A 24,783-nucleotide genomic window follows, 5' to 3' on the forward strand; every position below is an offset into this window, starting at 1 on the left:
ATAGAATAATCCTGGTGACAGATTCCCTTTAACCTGTAATTATTAAACCCTTTAGTAGCTCGACCTGCTTAATCTTGCATATTATTCATTAATAGACATCCGAAGCTTTATACTGTATATTCAGGAAATAACTTTCTAGATGTAATGCTAAAGGCATCCTTTTTTATCCCTCCAATCTAAAGTAAATGTTGTAGTCAAATATGCTGATTTGAATGTAGGAAACCTGATCAGGAGACGGTGAGCAGATTGATGTAATGTTTTTTTTTCTTTTTTCTCAAATGCATGTATATAGGACTAAAAGTAATTGTTGCTATTGGATTTTATTAAAAGTTTTGCCCTATTTAGCTTTTATAGACTTTATTTCCATGCACATTATTTTTTTAGAGTGGTTTGTGGCCATAAGTCAGCTGAGAGGAGCTAAAAAAACAGATTAAAATTATAATTATGGTGCAAAATTATAAATGAAACACATTCGCAAGAATATTTTTTTTTGTCTAATTATATGTACATTTTAAGTAAAAGAAAAAAAAAAGTCCTTAAAATGGAAAACCCCTCTAAGTATAGCCTGTAATACTTTCATTTAAATCCCTGTTCGTTCTATGCCCAGGAGTCAAGCGGGTGGACTGATTCAATGATTGACATCTGTCTCAGTATGTGTGTGCTTATAGAGATAACAGTTAGGAGGACCACCTTAATAGACACTTAGGGATTTAATGAATTACTAGTAAGATTGGGTTGTTTTCCCACAAAGCTATTTATCCATCTTAGCTCATCCTACTCTGAAAGATGTGATAATGTGCCAAGACCATTAAGCTTGTGCGTCTTAATGAATTTGGTGCATTTTACCACTGACGCACTCCTTTGTGTGCCTCGCCAGAAATGTTACTCTGCTTTTTATCTCTCAGCTATGCATACACTACATAGCAGAGTTATAGAGATGAGTCAAAGTTCGTTTTGGCCAGCTTCGCTTGATTTGTCCCTAATAAAACTGGTCTTAATAGAAATTACCTTCATGACACGATTGTTATATTCTTAAGTCTCTCCAAACATCAAAGCATAATAAATGGAAGGAATTAAAAATGATAAAATACATTCTACTCAACTGTCTTTAAGTTGCCCCAGCTCTCCAGTGCTCTGTGGTGATCTTTTCAGGGGTTCTTTCCGGCACTGGGGCCATTAACTGGCCTAGCGTGGTGACATGAAGGGGGGTAGGCAATGCACGCCATTGACTTCAATGATATGTGAGGCTTGGACTGACTCACAGGAGAATCCTCCGGTGGGCCCCTGTGCAAGAGTGGGCCACCACCCTCTTATATAAGCAGTACTTAGCACAGTATGTCTGAATCACTATGTACAAAGGCAGCATCTTATTCATGTAACAATCTACCCAGTTCATTGTTATATAAATTTGTGATTAAGGATAATGTTATATTTGCATGTAGCTGAAAAATGGTGTCCTGGAGTTGGTTACTGGTGGATCTCTGGCTCCCCAGTCCGACACTGTATGTGTTGCCCCCACATGATGCACATCATTGATTTAGGCATCATGCAGCGCCTCCCCTTGTAACCACATGAGGTCAATCCCCGTCCTCAGCGCTGAAGACCTGAAATGTAGATAGCTGCAACAGAGGTAGTGTTAGGACAGGTGAAATGCCTATGATTGGTGCTTGTAATGTATTTTATTATTTTTACCCCTCCCGGCCTTCAAAAAAACTGCAAAATGGCAGCCAACTGGCTAAAATTTTGCTTAATTTCTTTGAATTGAATCTCAAAAGTTCAAAAAATTTACTTGTGGTTCTATAATACTTTATGTACTGAGCTCAACCTAGCGTAGCACCTACTCATTAATGTAGGATATTGCAATTATTGTTTTTAAGCTTCTTGACATTTTTTTATTATTTTGGAAGGCTCAACTCTCTCTTTTTTTAAAAAAGGTGTGTTTTTAATCTTGCATTTAACATTGAATTTCTTTCCTATGATTGACACCTTTGCTTCAAGTCTTGGCACTTAAGAGGTCTTATTGGTAACCGTTACAGGAACGTCATCAACACCTACTTAAATCTAAACTTTTGTAATAAAATAAAAGACGACAAATCAATTGAGCATTCATGAGCCGGCTAACTGGCCTTCTGAAAGATGAAATATGGGCACACACCGATCTACAGGAGGAAAGTGGGCTTTATTCTTATGTGAATGTTTCTTTTCTTTTTCAGACTTTCCAGCAGTCGTCTCTGCAGCATAAATCCAAGAAAAGAAATAAAGGTAATGTGAATAATTATGAAGTGTGGGAAATAAAGTTCCTGTGAAACTAATGACATTTGGAGAAGCAGCTGGATAAGATGATTCAGGAACTGCAAATATTCTGCGTCTGAAATATCAGATTTCATGTGGGAGGTGATATCAATTATATAAACGCTATAATTCCATCCGAGCTTGTAAACATTTCAATAACTATTCTGTAGCAGAATTACAATGTTTCACAATTAAAAACTGGGTTTTATTAATTATTCCTCTTTTTTTGCCGAGTGGCGCCATATACATAATTGTGCATTTAGTAGCCTGTGCTCCAGTAAGGCTTCATTATTATTGCTGTAAGGCTACTAAGGCATTATGTTTGGCTGGACCATTTTACATGTTTCACCAAATGTACACACGTGGTCAAAATTGTTGGTACCCCTCGTTTAATCAAAGAAAAACCCACAATGGTCACAGAAATAACTTGAATCTGACAAAAGTAATAATAAATTAAATATTTTGAAAATGAACAAATGAAAGTCAGACATTGCTTTTCAGTCCTGCTTCCACAGAATTAAAAAAAATGAAACTCATGAAATAGGCCTGGACAGAAATTATGGTACCCTTAACTTAATATTTTGTTGAACAACCTTTTGAGGCAATCACTGCAATTAAACGATTCCTGTAACTGTCAATGAGACTTCTGCACCTCTCGACAGGTATTTTGGCCCACTCCTCAAGAGCAAACTGCTCCAATTGTCTCGTGTTTGAAGGTTGCCTTTTCCAGACGGCATGTCTCTTTCCAATGATGCTCAATAGGATTTAGGTCAGGGCTCATAGAAGGCCACTTCAGAATAGTCCAATGTTTTCCTCTTAGCCATTCTTGGGTGTTTTTAGCTGTGTGTTTTGGATCATTATCCTGTTGGAAGACCCATGACCTGCGACTGAGACCAAGCTTTCTGACACTGGGCAGCACATTTCTCTCTACACTCCCTTGATAGTCTTGAGATTTCATTGTAGCCTGCACAGATTCAAGACACCCTGTGCCAGATGCAGCAAAACAGCCCCAGTACATAACAGAGCCTCCTCCATGTTTCACAGTAGGGACAGTGTTCTTATCTTGATATGCTTCATTTTTCCATCTGTGAACATAGAGCTGATGTGCCTTGCCAAAAACTTCCATTTTTGTCTCATCTGTCCATAAGACATTCTCCCAGAAGCTTTATGGCTTGTCAACATGTAGTTTGGCAAATCCCAGTCTGGCTTTTTTTATGATTTTTTTTCAACAATGGTGTTCTCCTTGGTCGTCTCCCATGAAGTCCACTTTGGATCAAACAACGACGGATGGTCCGATCTGACACTGATGTTCCTTCAGCTTGAAGTTCACCTTTAATCTCTTTAGAAGTTATCCTGGGCTCTTTTGTTACCATTTGTATTATCCGTCTCTTTGATTTATCATCAATTTTCCTCCTGCGGCCACGTCCAAGGAGGTTGGCTACAGTCCCATGGATCTTAAATTTCTGAATAACATGTGCAACTGTAGTCACAGGAACATCAAGCTGCTTGGAGATGGTCTCATAACCTTTACTTTTAACATGCTTGTCTATAATTTTCTGTCTAATCTCCTGAGACAACTCTTTCCTTTGCTTCCTCTGGTCCATGTTGAGTGTGGTACACACAATGTCACAAAACAGCACAGTGAGTATCTGGCTGAGTGATAGAAAGCAGAGGGTGGTTATCAATGGAGTAAGCTCAGGGTGTGTCAGGGTTACTAGCGGGGTGCCTCAAGGGTCTGTCTTGGGCCCTATATTATTTAATATATTTATTAATGATCTAGTGGAAGGGTTGCATAGTAAAATAGCAATATTTGCAGATGATACTAAACTTTGTAAAGTAGTTAATACAGATGAGGATAGGGCACAGCTACAGGAGGATATAGATAAATTGGGGAGTTGGGCCAAAAAATGGCAAATGGGGTTCAATGCCGATAAATGTAAGGTCATGCACATGGGAAAGAAAAACAGCAGTCACCCATACATATTAAATGGGAAACCGTTGGGGAAATCTGACATGGAGAAGGACCTGGGCGTCTTGGTTAACAGCTAATTAAATTGGAGTGCCCAGTGTCAGGCAGCAGCTGCGAAGGCAAATAGAGTCAAGGCATGCATCAGAAGAGGAATAGGGGCATATGATGAGAACATTGTTCTTCCTCTGAATAAAGCGCTGGTAAGGCCGCACTTAGAATATTGTGCACAGTTCTGGGCTCCGGTGTTCAGGAAAGACATATTGGAGCTAGAGAGGGTACAAAGGAGGGCGACTAAGGTAATAAAGGGAATGGAGGGACTAGAATACCCAGAGAGGGTGTCAAAATTAGGCCTATTTACGTTGGAAAAGAGAAGGCTTAGGGGAGACCTCATAAACATGTATAAATACATCAGGGGGCAGTACAGAGATCTCTCCCATGACCTGTTTATACCAAGGATGGTGAAAAAGACGAGGGGGCACACTATGCGTCTGGAGGAAAGGAGGTTCCTGCACCAGCATAGAAGAGGATTCTTTACGGTCAGAGCTGTGAGACTCTGGAACTCTCTGGGAGAGGAAGTGGTGATGTCCAACTCACTTAATGAGTTCAAGAGAGGCCTGGACGCCTTTCTTGAGAACAATAAAATTACATCTTATGCTTAGTGAATTAATCTAGGGATTTAATCTGACTGCCAGATTGGAGTCGGGAAGTGAATTTTTCCTCAGTGATGTAAATTGGCCTATACCGCATGGGTTTTTTTTGCCTTCCCCTTGATCAACGCTGCGAAATAGCTGCAGTGCACAAGAAATAGGCTGAACTGGATGGACGCTTGTCTTTTTTCGGCCTTATAAACTATGTAACTATGTAGCCCTATATAGAGGCCCACTGACTGATTACAAGATTGTAGACACCTGTGATGCTAATTAGTGGACACAACTTGATTTAACATGTCCCTTTTGTCACATTATTTTCAGGGGTACCACCATTTCTGTCCAGGCCTATTTCATGAGTTTAATTTTTTTTTAAATTCTGTGGAAGCAGGGTTGAAAAGCAATGACTGACTTTCATTTGTTAATTTTCATAGATTTTTAATTTATTATTACTTTTGTCAGATTCAAGTTATTTCTGTGACCATTGTGGGTTTTTCTTTCAATAAACGAGGGGTACCAACAATTTTGACCACGTTTGTAGGTCCCAGAGGTATATAGGTGTTTGCCTATATAGTTGCATATGTCTGCCATTGACTTCCATTAAAAAAGTTAGAGATTATTCAGTACTATATTAGTTCTTAGGTCCGCCAAAAAAAATTAACAGGCAGGTACTTGCTAACTACCTGGCTGTTCTACCGAGCCAGATTTCTGCCAGCACAGAGCGATCACTGATTGCTCCTGTCAGCTACTCTGCGGCTTCTGTTGACGCAATCAGCATGATGTTAGCTGTCACACACTGTCAACAGAGTAGACTGAGTGAAAAAGAGCTGCTCTATTGATGTGGAGCAGCTAAATCGCAGGCAGTAGCGGTCAATGACCATTCTATGCTGGCGTCAGAAGAGGCAGGTAGTTGCTAACTAGATAGCAACTACCTGCCTATTAGTTTTTTGGCTCATAGTAAAAAAAAAAAATGTAGTCCGAGATAACTCCTTTAACCTTATACTTTTCAATACAGTTGAAGCAAATGTATTCCAACATATACCAGCCAAATGCCAAAAATGCTTTATTTTTGTGATCATATTGTTAATTATCTATGAGCATATTAGATGTATATGACCGCACAACATGTTGCAGGACTGTTCACAACCACTGGGTGGCCACATATCTACATAAATAGTATATACAGTATTTCTCAGACCACAAGGGCTTGATCAGACATTGCTTTTTTCTGCATGTTTTTCAAGGGTAAAAAATGCTGCACTTTACAGAAACCGCAAAATTCATGCAATTTCTGAAATCTCAAACACATGCTGCTTATTTTTTCATTGCAGATTTTAACGATCTATGCAATTTTTCAAATTTGCAGCATGTCAATTATTTTAGCGTTTTTCACCCAAATACATGAAAAAAAAAAAACGTATGTAAAAACACAAAAAATGCATGTATTGTGCACAGTGTTTTTTCTGATAATCTTTTTGGTGCAGAAAAATCCATCGCAAATAGTCAACATGAGCACATAACCTAAGGTGCACCCGACCATAGAACGCACCTCAACGTTAGGCAATAGAAAATCTGGAAAAACATACTCCATGCTAACTTAAAGTCTAAGGAAGCATTAGAGTTAATGTCACTACCAGTGTGTAATTTACTGTTGGACAGTAGGGAGTGTATGTTATTCTAGGAGCTGAGGTTACAGCTAGGGATGTCACAATGACACACACTGCAGTGTAGAAGTCTTGGCTGTGTGATACCGCAACAAGTGCAGATTAAGGAGTTAGCCCAGTTGCAATTTTAGGCCCTTTTAGATTGATGAATAAAATATCAGTATACAGATGTAGCAGGGGGTAGACAAACAGGCAGCGATCAATGGTATCAATGTAGTTTGATAAGGCCACTGTGCCCTACTAATGTAGCGCACTGTTCTAATACAGCCCTTGTGAGCAGCACACTGTATAAAAGCATAAGAACTAGTGATGAGCGAGCACTAAAATGCTCGGGCACTCGTTGCTCGGATCGAGCACATTGGAATACTCAGGTGCTCGACCCAAGCAACGAGCCCAATGTAAGTCTATGGGAAATTCAAGCATTTTTCTGGCGGTCCCCACCTGCGGTCTGCAGAAGGTCAAAAATTGCCCAAATCGATGGGAACAGTGCTCAATGAAACATGTCAGGCAGGCAGGCTGAATATATAGGCAGACAGGCAGGCAGGGTATATTGGAGGGTGCATGAAAAACATAGAAGGGCACTCGGAACACACTAGTGCCCTCCAATTTTCATGCACCCTTCTCTTTCAAAAAGCCGGCCGGAAATTCAGCAGCGACATACACCGGTACCCGACAATTTAGAACAGAAAGAATAGAGCATCGCACATAGATTAGATAGATAGAAACATGTCAGTCACATATATAAGAAGTACAGGGACAGTGTTGCTTACTGTACTTGTCATTTAGTGTTAAAAGATTTATTAAAAAAAAATATTAGTGTTTTCATGCACCGTCTCTTTAAAAAAGCCGGCCGGCAATTCAGCATCGGTACCCGACAATTTAGAACAGAATGAATAGAGCATCACACATAGATTAGATAGAAACATGTCAGGGGGTCCCCCCTATTTTAATAGCTAGCAAAGGCTAGGCAGACAGCTAGGGAGAATTCTCCCACGCTGTCAGTGACGTGCATGAGGTGAGCTGAGTTCATTGGACATGATCTCGGCTCATCTGGATGCCGTCACAGCCGGACACTGAGGAGCTCAAGCATGCCTGCGCTTCTCAGTGTCTGCGGCATGGCAAGCTAGATGGCAGCTTTCGGCTGCGATCCAGCCTGTCATGTGAATGTAGCAGAGCTGAAGCCTTCCTGGGCAACCATGGAAAGGTAAGGATGATGTTGGTTTATTATTTTACTTTTATTGCAGGAGATCGTTGGCTTCAGCTGGAATGGGCGTGATGGTAAGTATGGTTTAATTTAGAACATTAAAGAATTGTGTGTTTATTTCAATTAAAGGACTTTATTCTGGGTATTTATGTTTTTTTTAACTTAGACTATGGGGTTAGCAATGGGGGTGTCTTATAGACGCCTCTCCATTACTAACCTGGGCTTGATGTCAGCTGGCATTATAAGCTGACATCAACCCCAACCCTATTACCCCACTGACACCGCTACAGGGCAGTGGGAAGAGCGAGGCTAAGTGCCAGAATTGACGCATCCTATGGATGCGCCATTTCTGGGGCGGCTGACGGCTGGTGTTTCTAGCCTGGGAGGGGGCCAATATTCATGGCACCCTTCTTGGGCTATTAATATCAGCCCCCAGCTGTCTGCCTAGCCTTTGCTAGCTATTAAAATAGGGGGGACCCCACATCATTTTTTTGGGGGTCCCCCATTTTAATAGCTAGTAAAGGCTAGGTATTCAACTGGGGGCTGATATTAGTAGCCTGGGAAGCTCCATTGGTATTACCCCCTTCCCAGGCTTCAAACATCTGCCCCAGCCGTCTGTTTAACCTCCGCTAGAGACTAAAATTACGAGGAACCCCACGCCAATTTTTTTTTTAATAAATCCTTTATTTTAACACTAAATGACAAGTACAGTAACCAACACTATCACTGTACTTATTATATATGTGACTGACATGTTTCTATCTATCTAATCTATGTGTGATGCTCTATTCTTTCTGTTCTAAATTGTCGGGTACCGGTGTATGCTGCTGCTGAATTGCCGGCTTTTCATGTTTCACTGTTGGCACTGTTCCCATCGATTTGGGCAACCACTGTAATGCCACAACCACCATGGCTGTGGCATTACAGTGAGTGGCAGACAATCCCTGCATGATTGGTGCTCTAAATAGCGCCAGACATGCAGGACGGGGACCCGAGCTCCCACCCGAGCATCTCGAAAGTACTCGGCGAGCTCCGAGCATCTCGAGTACTGAGATGCTCGGGCGAGTACCGAGCAGTGGCGAGCATGCTCGCTCATCACTAATAAGAACGCTACGTTAATCGCCTAGTCTGCCATAGTGGTTCATTTGGCACATCATACAACTGTGAGCACAGTTATGTGAATTTTCTCTTTGTTTGATACACTTTATGCTGGATTACAGACAGGAACATTTATGCAATACAGTGGCATCTCAGAGAGACCTAGACTGAGGCATCAGAGTCACCTATTGGTTGTTAGTCTCTGCAAGAAAAACAGCATACAGAGTGGACCTAAAACTTAACTTTTACTATTCAAAAATTAAAATTGGCACAATCCTCAATGCAACATACAATGACAAACATAACATGTATAAAAACACATATAAATATGAAATCTGCCCATGTCCCTGTATGGGATCAAGACTGACAATGGTCAAAAGATGGGGAATTGCATCAAACAATGTCCTAGCTCATATATACAGCATGCTCGACAATGTGCGGCCTTCAGGCCCATCAATTAATGCACATCACACATTAAAGCAAGGCAAAGGAGAAAGGAATGATCGCACCAATTTTGTGGTTTAATGAGTCTCTTCAACACCATTCTCCAAGAGCCCCTTCCAAAAGAGTCTTGGTAGTTGACTGTTCTTGTCAGTCCCTATTAAGTGGAGCTGACCCTGAGGCTCCAAGACTCCTGCCCTTACAAGCTGGCCCTGGCATAGCTAGCCAACCCTGGACTGACCCTGTGTGCCTCCAGACGCGTTTCTTCAATGAATTTGAATCATCAGGGGAATGGCACATGCGTCTCAAAACAGGAACACAGGGCTTGGCACCCTTCGCTTAGGATGCAGCATGGGCAGGGTAGGGACTGCAACCTCTCCCCCCTTTTTTTGTCTGCTTTATCTACTTGTTAGCCTCTGCAGCATCAGGTCAGTCAGCCTAGATGACTACAATGTGTTTGTGGGCCACATTTAAGATGGTAGGGGGTGCCATCAGTGCTGTGCACAGACTGCCACTTTGACCAACCCAGTGGCCCTTATTGCTAGTGCTGCCTCACACAGTTCTATTAATGCTCAGCGTGCAGTGCCCAATCTCTAAGGAAGTGGTCAGAAGAAGGGTCTTGTGCTACTGTGTCCCCCTGACTTTAGACTGTAAGAGTGGAGAAGTTGTCCTGACACCCTCTCTGAAGAGTTACTATTCTAATGTATTGTAATAACCTTTTTACATGTGATTTTGTATACTGTACGCAGCAGGTGTTTTAGTTAGCCTGTGGATAGAGTTAACAGTTAAAACCAACCGTAGTGGTGAGGAGTTACATGGACACTCAGGAAGCTAGTTCCTGGTTATTAGAAATACAAAATCAGAGAGGCGCACCCTGAGAAGTACCCGGTGGTCTAGTGGGGAAATGTGTTGTGAGGTGGGGGATTATCCGCTCACTTGGGGTTATGCACCCTTGCACAACACCAGCAACGGAACGATATCGAGGGGCTTCGGGCTGCTGCAGGACTGCTGCCCCGTCCTCCTTCCCGGTGAGGTCATGAGGTACGGAGTCCCGGTCACCTGATGTCCGTTTCACCGGATAAACGTCATTTAAGGTCCTGGAAGGCTTTTGAGAGTTCACTAACAGCTCAAAGCAGCTCCAGCCACAATCCCAAGATTGGGAAAGGCAAATTTTGAAACAAACAATTTGTGGTCAGGAACGGAGCGCTAGGTTAAACCCCACCTGAGGAAGACAGCAGGCCGCTGTCAAAACGCGTAGTGATTGTGTAATAAACAGGTCTGTATAACATCTCCTCTCTGAGAGTCTCCTTGCTACCTAGTTCCTGACCACAAATTGTTTGTTTCAAAAGTTCCTGGTTATTAGGCAGTTATCATTCCGCTACTGAAGAGATAAGAATTATTGACTAGTAGAAGGCCACAAGTTTGAGAGTGTGTTATTGACAAAGTGTCTAAAAGGTTAAGAAGTTCAAGAAGCAAGTTGTACAGAAACAGACTACTACTACTATGAACAACCGGAGTGCAGAGATAGAAGATGTAGTCCTAAGAAGGTTCCTTTTACCATCAGTGAGTACTTGCCGCGGCATTAAAGAATGCTGAGGGAAGCGTAATTCACTTAGGCAGCTAGTAGGAATGGGCTACAGGTCAACGTGTAAAACCAGTCCAGGATGGTTAGAGAAGTCTTTTCCGACCAGGAAGGAGCTAATGACTGATGTGCTGCAGACCATGGAGAAGTGTTGGAGGGGAGTTTATCATCTAGGTGTATGGCAGGGCTTGTAGATCCACAGCAGTGCTTGTATCTGATCTCTGTAGGTGAATAAGTCCTACTGGATCTGCAGCGCAAAGAGATAAGTGAAATTACAATGATACTGGCGCTGGGAGACAGCTTGAGAAAATAGATATGCTGCCCGACAGGCACGACTGCTGCCAGGAGATGTTATTAAGATTTGGCCGATAATGTCATTTGAAAATGATCTTTTTAGGCTATGTAGAAAATATACACTGATCAGTCATAACTATAAAACCACTGACAGGCAAAATGAGTGACTTTTATTATGTCTTCACAATTAGGGAGAAAGTGAACAGGAAAAATGGGCAAAGATCTGACAGGGGCTAAATTGTAAAGGCTAGGGTCAGAGCATCCTGAACATGGCAGGGCTTTTGTAGTCTTCTTGGTATATATTATTTAGTGTTTACCAAAAATAATCCAAGGAAGGACAATGTCCCGGTGGCAGGGTCATGAGTTTATTCCCGCTGGGAGCAAAGGTGAAGACCATGTGATCCAATCCCGCAGAAGAGTGAATGTAACATAAACTGGTGAAAAGTCAATATTCCCAGGACTACAGAAGGTGTCGGGACATGACGACCATTGCAGTTTGAAACCTAACTAATTGCAATATTGCTGCAGACCTAATCTGCCCCTGCATTGCACATTATGCCCTAATGGCAGTGGTCTCTTTCAGCAGGATCATCTGCCCAGCCACACTGCAAAAACAGTTTAGGAATGGATTGAGGAACATGATGGTGTTGAAGGTGTTTGGCCTCCAAATTCTCCAGTCAAATCGATGTGCTGGAAAAAAAAGTCTGATTCTAAGGCTGGGGTCACACGACTGATCTCTCTTCCGTGAACATCAGTCTGATTTTGCTGATCACACTCTGATCACACTCGGATCACTCTCTGTGGCATCAGAGAGTGATCAGAGTGTGATCCGATTTTCTTGGATGTGAAGAAAAAAACATGTCTTGTGTCCATGAAAATCAGACCGCACTTGGATGTCATCTGAGTGTGGACCAAAGTTTTTCCACAGATCCATAGACATGAATGGTCGAGTGTATCCGATTATTGGAGGCAACTCATGCATGCTGCAGTTTTTTTCTTCAGACCAAATCTGTCCCAGGAAAAAATCGGTCCCACGGCCTCATTGAATAACGCGAGGACGAGTGCCATCTGTAAGAACAATGAATAGCATCTCACAGGACTTAAAGAATCTGCTGCTGACAACTTGGTGCCAAATAGCTCCGGCCAGGGGTCTTGTAGAGTCAGCACCTCAATAGGTCAGAGCTGTTTTGGCGTCACAAGAGTAACTTACACAATATTAGGCAGGCGGTTTTAATATTAGGGCCGATTGGTGTGTAAAACAGCAGAATTAGTCGTTTAGAAAATTGTCACAATATGTTATAAGATCAAAAGTGGTCACCCTTTGAAATTTGTGGGTTTGGCCCCTTCAACTGTACCCAAGGCTAATAGGTGGTTAAAATCGAATAAACCTGCAATTATTTTATGGGCAAGGATTAGAAGTACATTAGGTCAAGCTGAATAGTACCGTGAATAAAAACATGTCACCTTTCAAACAAATCTTGGGGATCAGGACCAATTCCATGTCAGCCCCTATGGTTGTATCATTGACATTCAAGATTACATAAATTATCTCAATTTTTACAATGCCTGAATAATAGTGTCCCGGCTCCATTATTTAGCTGGTATTCAAGTAAATGGGGCTTAGCTGCAATACCAGACAAAGCCCATAGACTAGAGTGGCACTACTTCTGGATAAAGAATAGTTTTTGTTATATTCTTTAACAATATCATTAAAGGCTTTTTGGTATTTAAGAAAATCAGCCATGACATGAAAATGGTGTAAAATAAAGAAGTAACTTTTACTTGTTTGTTTTAACCGCCGCTTGTTGTCATTTCTGTCACTTTACTCCCCAACAGTTTCTGCTTACTTCCTTCAGCGATGACATGCCATCTATGCACATCTGACCACTGACTATTACCAGTCTCAGAGGTCCCATGCCTTACATGCCAGCTTCACTGCTGAGGCCAGTGATAGGCTGCAGTGGTCACGTGCACATGGAAGACACATTATGACTGTAGGAGGCAAGCGGAGACCGGTGGGGACCACCAGTGCGGCAGAGGTGAATAAAAAAAGTGAGTATAGATTATACTATTTCTATTTTAATAAAATATTGGAGTATCCCTTTAAGCTGAAACTACCATCTGACTTTGACCTGCAGAATCTGTAAATGATTGTATAATTTGATGACTCTCTCATCCTAGGCTTCATCTTGCCATTACCTATCGCAGCCAGACAAATCACAGTGGCTGACCTCCGTTCCTCCCTAATGTTCAGGAGAAATCCTGTGAAATACAAGAGTATCTATTCATAGAATTTCTGCTTCGTGCAGTATGGTACACGATCTCCAGATAAAATAGCTTCAGGATATTTCTTTGTGTTCGTAGTCACCAGCTTCTGAATTCAGCCAGATGAAAGCACGCCTGCGTTTGATGATTTAAAGCCCTCATAAATACACAATAATGTTGCACTTGCAAAACAAACACTTATTTTGTGTTGCGCGTCTTAAATGGGGTTATTTACGGTTCTCTCCGCGCTATGCACATGTTTGTTTTCTCTGTAGCGAGCTGGGTATTTGTGGCGCGTGAGATGGATCTCTTCTTTTTGTAGCATATGTCCAATGCCTAAGAGTGGTTCTCAGTCCTCCCTGTCCCCTCGATATACAGCCCGGTGCACAAGACGTCCTTGTCCCTGTCATGGCTTTTTATTTATGTCTGTGATGTTTATATCCCGAAGTTGCACCGGTGGGGACAACATTAGTAAAGCTTTATAGAGGATAATCGCATAAGGCTTGAACATGATTTTTCATTTATCTTCATTGTACCGTTCTCAAGGTCCTGTTCCTGGGAAAAGTAAAAGACGTATATCATGTAAAGACTTGGGAAGGGGCGATTGTGAAGGATGGCTTTGGAAGAAGAAAGATGCGAAGAGCTATTTTTCACAGAAGTGGAAAAAGTATTGGTTTGTCTTGAAGGACTCTTCCCTGTACTGGTACAGCAATGAGGAGGTAAAGACATCTTCCTGTTCGCAATGGTCCGTTACTGGTAATGATTGTCATATTATTGTGTGCATGAAAGAAATTTCACCTGGTTGATAACAAGACACAATGGCCATGTCACTAATTTAGACCTTGCATCTTCCAAAGAATACGGGCTTGAATCATTGTATTTTCATAGTTTCATATTTTATAAGGTTGAAGTTAGACATAAGTCCATCCTAAAACCTAACATTTTGATCGAGAGGAAGGCAAAAATCCCATGAGGCAGATACTAATTACCCCATAATAGCGGAAAATTCCCTCCTGACTCCATATACACCAGACTAGTTCCCTGGATCAACATCCCATCATAGAATCTAGTACCCATAACTTGTAATATTATATTTTTCAAGAAAAGCAAACAGGCCTTCCTTGTACTTTTGTAGTGAATCATCAATTACAACATGTGGCAGAGAGTTCAATAAGCTTGCTTCTTTTACAGTAAAGAATCTGTGTCTGTGATGATGATTAAATCTTCTTTTCTCAAGAAGTAGAGGATGCTCCTACTTTTCACAATGAGCAAGTCATTCTTGCATTTGCACCTGTTTTTTGTTGAGTTGGGTTTTTAGTGTTTTTCGCTTTTTTTTTGTTTAAACAAATTCATCTTTCCATTTCGCCTTTTTTGAAGTCTATTTTATATGTATTCCTCTGGTTTATTATTTTTTTTCAGTTTTTTTTCACTGTGGGCAGGGTTTAGTGTTTGCAGATGTTTTCACCTGATCAATTGTGACTTTTCAAAATGTCATAAATTGTCACAATTGTACTCAATTCCTACCCTAAAACACCACGCAGATTAATGAATTTAGCTGGATAGTGTTACAGCTTGGAGCCACCAATTTTTGTTTATGACCACCCAAATTTTGTGCAGATCAACCGTTCATGGATTATCAACTCTCAAGTTTTGCCTCACAGGAACCCCTGCTCTCCTTCCCCCCAAAAAAGAACAAGTTTGGATATTGACTGATGAAGGTCCTCCACCTTTAGTAGACTGAAGAGTTGACTTCATTGTTTATCCAGGCCTTGCGGCACGTCCATATGTGTGCTTGTGATTGGTACTACAGCCTTGCCATATTCACTCCAAGAAGCACCACTTAATTGTTTATTAAAGGGGATTTCTGACCTGTTATTAAAGCTAATATAGGGAATTCATCCTTATAAAAGGAGAACAGAAGTCATTAAAAATTAGCAAATCTTTTGAGATCTGAATTTGCCAGATTTGCTGAATTTTGCCAGGAAACTCCATTTGGGGGTAAACGTTATTCTCTTTTCCTCCCATATTAATCATTTTCACTGCTGTGCTGTCACACACACTATATTTTAGTTTCTTCAGTGCTTTATGGCTTTTTCTCCGTATCTCTGTGGGTAGGCTGTGACGTCCTCTCACTATTCAGATTTACCACAATACAGCTGCTACATTTTCTGCTTCTTCTTTTATACTGGCTAAGAAACTCTCTCATGGTTGGCTTTACCATGTCATATGATAGTTGCAAGGCATTATGGGAAAGCCCACAAGGTCAAGTGATCCTTCTCTGGCTGATGCACTCTTTTGCAATGTGTAAAATGGCAGCAGCTAATTCAGCATGAAGCGAATCGCAAATTGTTTGTGTTCACCACATCCAGTGAACACCAGAAAATTAAGTCCAAATTCAATTTACTTTGAATCAATTCGCCATCACTAGAAGCCTTACTTACCAACTCAAACCACCCCCTGCTCCAGAGCCGCCACTCTGACAGTCTTTACCGCAGGGCCAAGGAGTCGGTAAGCCAAACCTTCGACTTTTCAATTTCCCTGACTCCCAACTCCTCAATTTCCCTGACTGACTCCACAGCCCAGCCTCACTACTGAGCGTGTACATAAAGTGCAGCACAGATTCATCTCAACTAAAAGCCGAGATCCTTAGATCAGGAACAGAATAGACATTTATAGGACATTTCATAACTTTTCCAAATTCTTATGAAAACATTTACAGCACATCCTGCATTGTACTACTGCACCCAATTTATTATATATTTTAGGAGTCTGTCCATTTTATACCGACTCCACTAAAATGGACACAGACTCCGACTCCGTAGCCCCGCATTACCGACATGGAAGCAATGACATACCAATCACCAGCCCCTGACCCTGCAGCCAATCAGTGTCCTCAGCAGTCAGGTCACTGATGGTCTTGCTTTCATCACTTCTGATACAGCGGATAACATTAAAGTCTTATCCCTGAAACCAGGGGCAGATTCATATGATAAGTATGGTGTAGCATCGGCGTCTCTGCCCCGTTCTAGGCAGAGACGCCGTCCCTCTCACCTCCCCGCTCCTGGCGCGGCGTCCTCCAGCGCTGCTCTCCCCGCTGCTTCCGGCGCGCGCTCCTTCCCCGGCAGTGTGCTTAGGGCGCGCGCGCGCGCGCTCCCCCTCTCTTAAAGGGACCGCGCGCGCCGTCCTAAGGAGTCCCCGGCCAATTGCCGGAGGACCTCCCATATAAAGGGCACCTCCTCCAAAATGGAGGTGCCCGAGCAATGTTGTTTGCACCTGTGTCTCACCTGTGCTTCAGCCCTCAGGTCCCGTTGCCAGTTACCTGCCAGATTCCTGCCAGCTTGCTGCCTTTGTCCTGCCTGATATCCAGTCACCTGCCTGCTAGCCTGAGGTCCGACGGTCTGCCTTCCAACTCCTGTCAGTCTGTCTATGGACCAGCTTGCCCGCTCACCTGGGAGCGCACACCTGTTACCTGCCTGCTAGCCTACCTGGAGGCTCCGCCGTCACGTGCTGTGACCATCTGCCTTTTCAGAGACTCCTGCCCGCTCACCTGGGAGCGCACACCTGTTACCTGCCTGCTAGCCTACCTGGAGGCTCCGCCGTCACGTGCTGTGACCATCTGCCTTTCCAGAGACTCCTGCCCGCTCACCTGGGAGCGCCCACCTGTTACCTGCCTGCTAGCCTACCTGGAGGCTTCGCCGTCACGTGCTGTGACCACCTACCATTCCAGAGACTCTCGCTTGCTCACCTGGGAGCACACATCTACCATCTGCCTGCTAGCCTACCCGGAGGCTCTGCCATCACAGGTCGTACCTACCCTTTACCCAGAGACTGCCCCGGTCACTTGCCGTAACTCCCTGCCCGTTCTTCCAGAGACTGCCCCGGTCACTTGCCGTAACTCCCTGCCCGTTCTTCCAGAGACTGCCCCGGTCACTTGCCGTGATCTCCTGCCCGTTCTTCCAGAGACTGCCCTGGTCACTTGCCGTGACCTCCAGCCCGTCCACTCAGAGACTGTCCCGGTCACCTGCTGTGACTGCCTGCCCATCATCCCTGATTGCCACCCGCTCCCTTACAAGGACCGCCCCCTTGTATAGTAGCTCAGAGGTTCCGCCTCCCAGACCCGTTACAGTTTGCTCGGGCCATGGAACCCGGTGGCACCCAAGCTCCCTCGCTCTCGGACCTGTGTCATGAACTGTCCCGCCAGAGGTCCCAACAGGAGTCCATCCTGGGTCACCTGCGGAATGTCAATTCTCGCCTGGACACTCTGACTGCTCCGCCAGCGCCATGATTCGCAATCCGACAGCTCCGCTGTCCACCAACACTATGGTATCCTACCCCGGACCCTGGCTTTCTGCACCTCCTCGCTTCGGAGGCGACTCCGCTCAGGCTCGGGGCTTCATAAATCAGTGCACCCTGCACTTTGAACTCCTGTCCCACCAGTTTAACTCCGACCGGGCCAAAATTGCCTTCATCATGTCCCATCTCACCGGAGAGGCTCTGGCCTGGCTAAATCCTCTATGGGAGAGAGGAGACCCCCTGGTGTCCAACTTGCCTGCCTTTCTCACGGCCTTCCGGAAAGTCTTCGACGAACCCGGACGGAAGACATCATCCGCATCGTCACTGCTACGCCTCCGTCAGGGAAGCCTCACCGTGGGCCAATATGCCATACGGTTCCGTACCCTTGCCTCGGAGCTGGCCTGGGATAATGACGCTCTGGTTTCAGTCTTCTGGGAGGGTCTGTCCGGCCGTATTAAAGATGAACTTGCCAGTCGGGACATTCCTACCACCCTCGATGACCTGATAGCTCTTGCCACCCGGATTGACCTGCGGTTCCAGGAGCGTGCCAAAGAGGTCACCCGTGAGAGGAGGTTTCCACGCCTAGCTCCTACTTTTCAGCAACCCGTCACTCCCTCCGTCTCTCCTGAGCCTATGCAGGTCGACCAGACCAAGATGGTCGGTTCTCGCCAAGAATCTCGCCGAGCCGAGGGAAGCTGTTTCTATTGTGGCAGTAAGAAGCACTTCATCCGTTCCTGCCCGGAAAAGCCGGGAAACGCCAGTGTCTAGGACCACTCGGAGAGGTCGTCCTAGACAAAAGTAAGTCCTCTCCGTCTCTGACCTTACCGGTCTCTATTGCTTGGGGAGAAAACCGTCTCTTCGAACTCGCCCATCTGGATTCTGGAGCTGCTGGAAACCTCATCGCCCAGTCTCTGGTAGAGAGATACCATATTCCCACCAAGTCCCTGGCGGAGCCATTGTCAGTTGCTTCCGTGGATGGAAGACTTCTCTCAGAGACCATCCTGCTCGTCACCGAACCTATAACCCTACAGGTGGGAATGCTGCACTCTGAGGAGATCTCATTCCATGTGCTGTCCGGACTTTCTCACTCCTTGTTGCTAGGTCTACCTTGGCTCCAGACACATGAACCCGTATTGAACTGGCGGTCCGGTGAAGTACTCCGATGGGGTCCTGACTGCCATAGGACCTGCCTGGTTCCGGTCCGTCCACTTCGCCCTCAGCCTACTCCAGCTAATTTACCTGGTCTCCCGGCTCCCTACTGGCCCTATGCGGACATCTTCGGTAAGAAGGAAGCTGAGACGTTGCCGCCCCATAGGCCATACGATTGCCCGATCGACCTGGTACCTGGCACCACTCCTCCCCGTGGGCGTATCTACCCGTTATCTGCAGCCGAGACCCGAGCCATGTCTGAGTACATTGAAGAGAATCTGGCTAGGGGATTTATCCGAAAATCTACCTCCCCGGCTGGAGCCGGATTCTTCTTTGTCAAAAAGAAAGACGGCTCGCTACGTCCCTGTATTGACTACAGAGGACTCAATCTCATTACGGTAAAAAACAAATATCCCCTGCCACTCATCTCCGAATTGTTTGACCGGCTCAAGGGCGCCAGGATCTTCTCCAAGCTGGATCTTCGAGGAGCGTATAATCTGGTCCGTATCCGTCAAGGAGACGAGTGGAAGACGGCATTCAATACCCGGGACGGTCACTACGAGTACCTTGTGATGCCCTTCGGTCTCTGTAATGCTCCCGCGGTCTTTCAGGAACTAGTCAATGACATCTTCCGTGACCTCCTGTACTCCTGCGTAGTGGTATACCTGGACGATATCTTGGTCTTCTCTCCGGATCTCCCCACACACCGGAGGGATGTTCGTCAGGTCCTGCTTAGGCTTCGGCAGAACCACCTTTACGCCAAATACGAGAAGTGCCTCTTCGATCAGACCTCCCTTCCGTTCTTGGGCTATGTCATCTCCCTAACAGGTCTGCAAATGGATCCCGAGAAGCTCTCTTCCGTTCTAAAATGGCCTCGTCCTGAAGGTTTGAAGGCGATACAGCGATTCCTGGGCTTCGCTAATTATTATCGTCTTTTCATCCCACACTTCTCGTCTCGGACTGCTCCCATATCTGCACTTACCCGTAAGGGGGCTAACCCCAGGATATGGTCGCCTGAAGCCGAGGAGGCCTTCCTTTCCCTAAAGAAAGCCTTCGCCTCTGCTCCCGTCCTGCACCGTCCGGACTGTAATAAACAATTCTACCTGGAGGTTGATGCTTCCTCCTCCGGAGCCGGAGCGGTGCTCACCCAGAAGTCTTCTACCGGGAGAATGGTAACGTGCGGCTTCTTCTCCAAAATCTTCTCCTCGTCGGAGCGCAACTACTCCATTGGAGACCGGGAATTGCTAGCCATCAAATTGGCACTAGGAGAGTGGCGCTATCTGCTTGAAGGGGCTCTCTACCCGGTAATTATCTACACGGATCACAAAAACCTGGCATATCTCCAAAATGCCCAGAGGCTCAATCCTCGCCAGGCCCGGTGGTCGTTGTTTTTTGCCCGCTTCGACTTCACTCTTCATTTCCGTCCGGCGGACAAGAACGTCAAAGCTGATGCCTTGTCTCGGTCTTTCCTGTCCTCCGATCAAGAGGAGGAACCTACGCACATCATCGACTCCTCCAAGGTGATGAATGTGGCTCCCTTGGATCTAACTCGTCTTCCACCCGGTAAGACGTTCATAGCTGTGCCAGATCGGGAGAGGGTTCTTCGCTGGGGACATTCTTCTAAACTAGCTGGCCATGCTGGCCAAAAAAAGACCTTTCAACTTATTGCCCGGCATTACTGGTGGCCTACCCTACGTAAGGACGTGGTAGACTTCGTCGCGGCCTGTTCATCCTGTGCTCGTAACAAAGTTCCCCGACATCTACCTGCCGGCCATCTCCTGCCCCTTCCCGTACCTGCTGCTCCTTGGCAACACATCGCTATGGACTTTATCACCGACCTTCCAGTTTCTGCCGGTTGTACCGTCATTTGGGTTGTCGCTGACCGTTTTTCTAAGATGGCCCACTCATTCCCCTGCCTGGTCTTCCGTCTGCACCCGAGTTGGCTAAAGACTTTATCCGCCACATCTTCCGTCTCCATGGTCTGCCCCTCCACATCGTGTCGGATCGTGGGGTTCAGTTCACCTCTCGTTTCTGGAGAGCCACTTGTAAGCTGCTGGACATTACCCTGGATTTCTCCTCCGCTTACCACCCTCAGTCCAATGGTCAAGTGGAGCGGATCAATCAGATCTTGTCCAGCTACCTCCGGCACTTCGTGGATGCTCACCACTCGGACTGGGTGGATCTTCTACCGTGGGCCGAGTTCTCTTATAACAACCATGAGAGCGAGTCCTCTTCCAAATCCCCGTTCTTTATAGTTGGTGGCCAACATCCCCGGATTCCACTTCCTGTCTCCGTTTCTGTGGACAACCCTGCTGCGGAGTCTCTTGTCAGCGAATTTTCTACTATTTGGGAGAGCACCAGGTCCCCTCTTCTTCTCTCCTCTGAGCGGATGAAGAGATATGCTGATAAGAGACGTCTGGATCCGCCCCAATTCCGTCCGGGAGACAAGGTTTGGCTCTCATCCAAACATGTGCGGCTCAAAATACCCTCCTACAAGTTGGGTCCTCGATTCATCGGCCCCTTCGAAGTCCTCAGGCAAATTAACCCTGTGGCCTATAAATTAAAACTCCCGGCCACCCTACGGATCCCCAACTCCTTCCACGTATCTCTCCTCAAACCCGTTGTCTTTAACTCTTTTTCCAAAAATCCAGGTGCCCCTCCTGCTCCGGTTTCCGCTGATGACATCTTTGAGGTAGAGAGTATTCTGGCCTCCAAGAGGGTAAGAGGAAAAACCTTTTTTCTGGTAGATTGGAAGGGGTTTGGTCCTGAGGAGAGAACTTGGGAACCCAGGGAGAACATCAACGCCCCGCTTCTCCTTGAAAAATTTCTTTCTGGCCTAAAAAAGAGGGGGCCTAAAGGGGGGGGTACTGTAGCATCGGCGTCTCTGCCCCGTTCTAGGCAGAGACGCCGTCCCTCTCACCTCCCCGCTCCTGGCGCGGCGTCCTCCAGCGCTGCTCTCCCCGCTGCTTCCGGCACGCGCTCCTTCCCCGGCAGTGTGCTTAGGGCGCGCGCGCGCGCGCTCCCCCTCTCTTAAAGGGACCGCGCACGCCGTCCTAAGGAGTCCCCGGCCAATTGCCGGAGGACCTCCCATATAAAGGGCACCTCCTCCAAAATGGAGGTGCCCGAGCAATGTTGTTTGCACCTGTGTCTCACCTGTGCTTCAGCCCTCAGGTCCCGTTGCCAGTTACCTGCCAGTTACCTGCCAGATTCCTGCCAGCTTGCTGCCTTTGTCCTGCCTGATATCCAGTCACCTGCCTGCTAGCCTGAGGTCCGACGGTCTGCCTTCCAACTCCTGTCAGTCTGTCTATGGACCAGCTTGCCCGCTCACCTGGGAGCGCACACCTGTTACCTGCCTGCTAGCCTACCTGGAGGCTCCGCCGTCACGTGCTGTGACCATCTGCCTTTTCAGAGACTCCTGCCCGCTCACCTGGGAGCGCACACCTGTTACCTGCCTGCTAGCCTACCTGGAGGCTCCGCCGTCACGTGCTGTGACCATCTGCCTTTCCAGAGACTCCTGCCCGCTCACCTGGGAGCGCCCACCTGTTACCTGCCTGCTAGCCTACCTGGAGGCTTCGCCGTCACGTGCTGTGACCACCTACCATTCCAGAGACTCTCGCTTGCTCACCTGGGAGCACACATCTACCATCTGCCTGCTAGCCTACCCGGAGGCTCTGCCATCACAGGTCGTACCTACCCTTTACCCAGAGACTGCCCCGGTCACTTGCCGTAACTCCCTGCCCGTTCTTCCAGAGACTGCCCCGGTCACTTGCCGTAACTCCCTGCCCGTTCTTCCAGAGACTGCCCCGGTCACTTGCCGTGATCTCCTGCCCGTTCTTCCAGAGACTGCCCCGGTCACTTGCCGTGACCTCCAGCCCGTCCACTCAGAGACTGTCCCGGTCACCTGCTGTGACTGCCTGCCCGTCATCCCTGATTGCCACCCGCTCCCTTACAAAGACCGCCCCCTTGTATAGTAGCTCAGAGGTTCCGCCTCCCAGACCCGTTACATATGGCTTCTTTCTTAAGGATGGCTTCATTATAATAAAAGAGCGGAAAACCCCTTTAAGGAAGGCTCAGGACCTCACATGTAAGTGTGGCTGTGTCTGGTATTGTGATGCCACCAAATTCACTCCGGTGATTACTAGACCCCTTCTTTCTGCTGATCTCTAGGGATCCTTTTTTTATGTATTTTGTTTATGATACCTTTTTATCTATGTTTTTTTTTTAACCACTAGATCATTTTTTTAACTTGTTCAGTTTGCTATTGCTACTTTTTGAATTAGACTTTTGAACAAATGAATGGCAGTCTGTCTGGAACTTTATGGGTGCTAAAGTAATAATCGTTCCAGGTATAAGACGTGTTCATACTTGCCCTTTTTGGCCACATTCCTGAAAAAACAAACTTCCCATTTGTGTCAATTTCTCTGGTTCTGTGCAGTAAACCCTACTCAAATCCCTGCACACCCTGCTGTGGTCAACGGCCATGCGTAACACTTACAGTGCGTCAGTGCAGTCATTTTCCATAGCAGAGTGAGTGCTGTGCATGCGCCAGGCCAGGAACACGTGGTGCAACATTTCTATTCCAATGTTTGGTACATAGGAGAATGGTGGAGCCATCAGTCAAGGCAAAGGGGGATGCGAAATGGCAGGGCTTACTGTGAAGAGTCAAAGCACTTTCCAGGACTTGGATCATGCTCTAAGCACTTGCCAGCTCATTCACAAATTTTTTTTTTAGGTATTTTACTTCATTGTATAGTAATTTATCAAACAATTAATACACATTATTTGCTGAAACCTAAATATTCTGATAAGGAACAAATATTACAAATTCTAATACTAGAAGTCGACATAGTTTTTGTGACTAGATAGGAGTTCAATGACTTTTGCATTTCACGTTTCACTTGTCCCATCTATTTAAAGTCATTGTTTGAAAACCTTTTTTGGATTTCAAGAGCTGCATGTTTTTCTTAGGAAGTTTAGGTTAGAATAAGTAAAGGCAGTTATTTTCTGCAATTTGTGGTCTTTTAGAAATGGTCTTTGTTTTATATTTGGTGCTTTCTAAGAATAATCTGTCTATAAAACATTTCCATGATATATGCACATAATACTATAACCAAAATGCTGAATAAAATCAGTTTTATGCTAAGTAGTATATCTAAAACCCCAGTGATAAAGTGGTGATGTGATCAGTTTCATGTTAGCTCACAGTCTTTTCTCAGTGTGACAGGAGCAAAAATGTACTGTTCCCCCCCAGAGAAATTATGCAGAAATTCAAGGCATATTTAGAAATTATTTTCTGGCTGCCACCTCTGGAATATGATCTATTCTTTAGCAAGTATCCAGGATCCGACTGTTTCTTGCAAATCTTGGGGATTGAATATTTATGCAAACAGTTAGTAGGGATGCAGAATTCATGGCTTCAAACCGTTTTCTGATGATTGTATGTTTTATTCAGAAGCATTTGTTCAAATTTGTTTATGGCGTTCTTTGATTTTTTTTACCTGCCCGGTTCAGCTGTAAACTACTACCCCATTGTGTTTTATGGTTACAATTAATCTAGGTCAATTTGTAGAAATTTGTTTTCATTTTGCCTATATCTTACAAATCGGCACTTACCAAGGTTTTCCTTTATGGATATGTCCTGCTAAGCTATCATGCATTCATTAGTCTCTCATCAGGTAAGGCCCTTTCTTGAAGCTGGAGGAATGTAATACTTTGGCAGATGCCACTGTGTAGACACAAAGAGGCATACCATACCCATGTGGATCGAATGTAGAAATACATAAAGTAAGGGGCAAAGTTATTCAAATGCATTGTATGTTGATATGCCATAAAAGGACTCTTGGGGCGCTGTGAATATACAGTTAGGTCCATATATATTTGGACAG

General features: G+C 45.2%; 1 protein-coding gene across 6 annotated transcripts in view; it reads left to right on the plus strand.

Moving 5' to 3' along the window:
• CNKSR2 (connector enhancer of kinase suppressor of Ras 2) overlaps nucleotides 1-24,783 on the plus strand; it is a 537,182-nt gene that overhangs the window by 393,932 nt on the left and 118,467 nt on the right. For all 6 annotated transcript variants that reach the window (XM_073667499.1, XM_073667498.1, XM_073667500.1 and 3 more), the window contains 2 exons: nucleotides 2,214-2,262; nucleotides 14,003-14,175. In XM_073667499.1, coding sequence (XP_073523600.1) covers nucleotides 2,214-2,262; nucleotides 14,003-14,175 — 222 coding nt within the window. The remainder of the gene's footprint in view (nucleotides 1-2,213; nucleotides 2,263-14,002; nucleotides 14,176-24,783) is intronic.

This window comes from Phyllobates terribilis, unplaced genomic scaffold (genome assembly GCF_046119375.1).
Source record: "Phyllobates terribilis strain yellow unplaced genomic scaffold, ASM4611937v1 Scaffold_2__4_contigs__length_985480577, whole genome shotgun sequence".
NCBI lineage: Eukaryota > Metazoa > Chordata > Amphibia > Anura > Dendrobatidae > Phyllobates > Phyllobates terribilis.